At 39.8% G+C, this 4925-nt stretch overlaps 1 protein-coding gene across 1 annotated transcript in view; it reads right to left on the reverse strand.

Annotated features, from left to right (window-relative positions):
* Positions 1 to 4925, reverse strand: part of LOC111869121 — a 25512-nt gene that overhangs the window by 1270 nt on the left and 19317 nt on the right. Inside the window, exon 6 of the mRNA XM_023860347.2 lies at positions 552 to 719. Within this exon, the coding sequence (XP_023716115.1) occupies positions 552 to 719 (168 nt within the window). The remainder of the gene's footprint in view (positions 1 to 551; positions 720 to 4925) is intronic.

Genomic DNA, 4925 nt, shown 5'->3' on the forward strand with positions numbered 1-4925 from the left:
GCAGTGACTGTTTTTCATTACATCAAACCCATAACAGCTGCTTTGTACAGATATTTTCCCTACAGCTTTGAAAATCATTAGAAGGTAGTGAGTTCAAAGCACAGTAACCTTGTTGAGAAACTAATGATCACTGCAGCAGAGCAGAAAATATCTATGACTCCTAAAAATTGCACAATGAGGAGCCTCATAACATGATCCTGTCAATCCTGTAATGTAGTACAAAAGGACAGCTTACTGGATTCGATGGACAAGGGATATGTGGTAGATTTTTCATGCAATGGAATATGTCTCAAACATTTTTCACTTTATACAATATTTAATTTAATCTATGCTAGATCTTATTAAAAGAAAACAGGAGTGGCAAATCAGAAGGAACATTCAACAAACTAAAGCTGTCTCAGACATTTCAGAAAATCCCTTCAAAATCCAGTGAAGAGCATGATGAAATTTTCATGTATGCAGAGAGAGATGGGAGATCAGAAAGACAACTGGCATTTCTGCATATCTGTGATATCTCCCTAACGATGGACGTACAGAGACATAAAGCTCACCTCAGGTTCACCCTTCACTTCTAGAAATGTTACTGGGAGAGGATCTGCTTCCTTTTCTGCGTCTGAGTCTTCTTCAGCTTTAATATTCATGTCCTGATTTCCATTGCAACATGCTAGGTATGTCTCACCATATGGACTCACTAAAACTTTCTCTGTATTTGTGTAGCTCTGTAAAACAATCATATCTTTATCAATCAAGACTGTACATCATACATGAAACGGTGTCTGGCTTCCATGCAGTGACTGTTTTTCATTACATCAAACCCATAACAGCTGCTTTGTACAGATATTTTCTCTACAGCTTTGAAAATCATTAGAAGGTAGTGAGTTCAAAGCACAGTAACCTTGTTGAGAAACTAATGATCACTGCAGTAGAGCAGAAAATATCTATGACTCCTAAAAATTGCACAATGAGGAGCCTCATAACATGATCCTTTGCCAACCACAATTACAATGACCAAGTCAAAAGGGATGAGATGGAAAAGCACACAGCAGGCACGGGGGAAAAGAGGAATGCATGTAGGATCTTCGTGGGAAAGCCAGGAAGAATGAGACCACTAACAACAACCAGACATAGGTCAAAGAATACTGAAATGGATCTTACAACACAGGATGTAGTGGGGTAGACTGCATTTATCTGGGTCAGCATAGGGACCTGTGGCAAGAGCTTTTGTCAACGTGGAAATGAACTTTCAAGTTTCTTAAGTTGCTGCAAAATTTTTCAGTTGCAAACGCAACTGACACTGTATCAAGAAAGGTTCAGCTCCATGGAGTTAATTATGGCATCTAAGCGCTCCTTAATGTCTTCACACAACTTGGCTCTGTATCCTGAGGCAAACATACCCAGTACAAACCTTCTCAAATTATTTCTTTAAAATCTGTCTTAATAGTATCCTTCAATCTACACATAGGTCTCCCAAGTAGTCTGCTTCTTTAGCATTGCTGTCAAAAACTTTGTATGCATTTCTCACTCTTGAATGTGTGCTACATGACCTACCCACATCACTCTACCTGAGTTGGTCACTCTCCTACATAATATGGCAAACGGTTATAATGTCTACACGTGTAAGAAACTCCCCAGATGGATTATGAAAACAAACTCAAGCTTGTCACAACATATTTACTTTCTTTGGCTAAGAGATCTGACATATGACAATAAAATTCTAGTCTGTGCATACAAGCACAAGACACTCACCATGCTTTCTTTCACAGCAGGAAATGTTTCTTCAGCCCTCTGTAGCACAATTCTTGGCAGTCTTGTTGCAAGAGAATGCAGAAACTTTTGTAACCTTGAAACTTGTTTATCATATTTTGTTTATGATATTTTGTGGGGCTGACTGACATTAACATGTGAGAACCCAAGTGACATAAAATGCCTTGGTTCTAATAAGTGTACCAGCAACTAACTGTGAATAGTTCCCTAAATCTGTAAAGATTTTTCCTGAAACAGAATTTATCTCAAACATTTTGAATTTAAACAGTATTTAATCTCATATATATTTCATCTATTTAAAAAGTAAATGGATGTGGTATATCACAAGCAAGATTCAACAAACTTCCACTGTCACAAGCACTTAAGAAAAAGCTCCCAAAGTCAGTTGGCAGCACAGTGAAATTGTTCCATTTGCATAGACAGAGATGGAGATCAGAAAGACAACTGGAATTTCTGCATATCTGTGCTATCTTCTGAATAGTGGACAAACAAAAACATACAGCTCACCTCAGGTTCAGCCTTCATTTCCTGAACTGTTATTCGCAGAGCATCCTCTTCTGCTGTATCTGAGACTTCCTCAATTTTAACATTCATTGCCTCATTTGCATGATGCCATGCTGCGTACATCTCACCATGTGGACCCACTAGTACCTTCTCTAAATTTGCATAGTTCTGTAAAATCATATCTTATCACTCATGGCTGTACAAGACCATACACAAAACAGCATATGCTCTTCTAACTACAGTGCTTCTCCAGCACTTCTAGCCCACAAGAGCTGTTCTGTAGAGATTTCTTCTCTACAGCTTTCAAAAGTATTAGAATGTATTAAGTTCTTAGCACAGAGACCTTCCTGCCTAACTAGTGGCCACTGCAGGAGCATGGAAAATATCTGTTTCTTATGGTACCTAAGAACTGTATATTTCCTTTTTAATTCGCTTAGTGGGAGGTGGAGTCCAACTGGGCAGCCACTGATTGGCCTACCGTAGCCTGCCTTGAGTGATTATGATGATGGTGAATTTGGTGGAATGAATATCTGCAGGGGAAACTGAAGTACTCGAAGAAAATCCGCCCCAGCTCAACTTTGTCCACCACAAATCCCACTTGACCAGACCCGGGATCGGACCCAGGCCACCCTGGTGGGAAGCCAGCGACTAACCGCTTGATGTATTGCGCGGCCTTAAGAACTGTATGAGGAGGAGCTTCATAATTTGTACCCTTTACCAAGCATGATTAGAATGATCAACTCGATGATGATGATGAAATGGAAAGGCCACACAGCACACATGGGGAAGAATAATTCATTTAGGATTTTGCTGGGAAAGTCAGAAAGAAAGAGACCAGGAGAAAGACAAGGTGTAAATGTAAAGGTAAAGCTATCCCTGCAACATGCCATGGAGGCCCATAGGGTTGTGAGGCATCAAGGCTACCACATTTTTTTAACAACTGGCTCAATGATGGAAGTGAGACTGTCAGAATTTACATATTTCCTGGTACTTATTGCTGTTACAGACTGAGTTGACCCCAGGGTCATGACACAGTCACATTAGACCAACTGAAAAATTCAATTACCTCCAACGGCAATCGAACCTGCGTCCTTAGTGAATGTAGCATAGTACCTCAACAAACTATGATATCGTATGCCCAGGCCTAGGTGAAAGATAACATTAAAATGGATTTTAGAGAGACAAAGAAATGAGCGGTGTGGATTGGAATGATCTGGCTTATTATAGGGACTACTGACTGGCTCTTGTAAACATGGCAATGAACTTTCAGGTTCCATAATATGTTGGAAAATTCTTCAGTGGCTGAGCGATTGGTGTCCCTGATGATATCTAAGGGCTCCTTAATGTGGTCTCACGGGGACAACTTGGGCCTGTATTCTGAGGAAACTAGACACAGTCCAAACCCTCTCAAATTATTTCTTTAAAATCTGTCTTAATAGCGTCCTTCCACATACACATAGGGCTCCAGTAGTCTGTTTCTCTCTGCATTTCTGTCAAAAACTTTGTATGCATTTCTCACACTTGAATGTGTGCTACATGACCTACCCACATCACTCTACATGAGTTGATCACTCTCCTACATAATATACCAAACTGTTATAATGTCTACAGACACAGGAAGAAACCCACGCATGGATTATGAAAACAAACTCAAGCTTGTCACAACATATTTAGATTCTTTGGCTAAGAGAACTGACATATGACAATAAAATTCTAGTCTGTGCATACAAGCACAAGACACTCGCCATGCTTTCTTTCACGGCAGGAAATGTTTCTTCAGCCCTCTGTAGCACTATTCTTGGCAGTCTTGTTGCAAGAGAATGCAGAATCTTTTGTAACCTTGGAACTTGTTTATCATGTAAATTTTATGGTGTTGACTGAAATTCAGTTATATGAACCGAAGTGACATATAATGTGTTGGTTCTATGAAATGTTACAGTAATTAACTGTGAATAGTTCCCCACATATGCAAATATTTTTTCTGCTACAGAATTTCTCTGAAACACTGTTCAGTTTACACAATATTTAATTTATCTCCATTTGAACTGCAACTGTTTGACTGGCGCAAAGGGTATTTTAATTCCACCCCTGTCCCGGCAGACCTTTTAAGCTTTAAGTTGCTAAAATACATGCATTTACTTTTTTTTAACCCGTTGGCGTGGTTTGACGTGTATGTTTCGTCAGGTATTTAAATCGTCTGGGGGGGTTCGACGTGTATGTTTCGTCCAGCTGCACACCTATGTTATAACGCCCATAATAACTGATGGTTTTGCTGTAGATTGTTAGATTTTTCGCTGGCCTGTTGTCAGTAGTACAGAGTATAATATGACACGTCTTTATCTGCGCTAAGTCATCGTTACATATGCCTGTCTTGCAGCAAAGTTCCTGTGGCTCTTGCTAGCGGGTTTCACCGTTATGAATGTCGTGTTTTCTTTGCTACGAAGTTATAAACAGCAGAGACGTGATATGTACGGTGTTTATAATATCATATTGCCCTGAGCTGGCCACACTAACACACTCAATTGGAATTCTTAGAATAGGGATGTCCAAACATTTATTCTTGCAAGATCGATTGATTTCGCACAGTACAAAGGCCCAGTTCTTAGAAAAACGCCACAATTTAAGGCAGAACACTGTGGTCACCCCCTGTGACGATA

Source organism: Cryptotermes secundus, unplaced genomic scaffold, assembly GCF_002891405.2.
Source record: "Cryptotermes secundus unplaced genomic scaffold, Csec_1.0 scaffold618, whole genome shotgun sequence".
NCBI classification, from domain to species: domain Eukaryota; kingdom Metazoa; phylum Arthropoda; class Insecta; order Blattodea; family Kalotermitidae; genus Cryptotermes; species Cryptotermes secundus.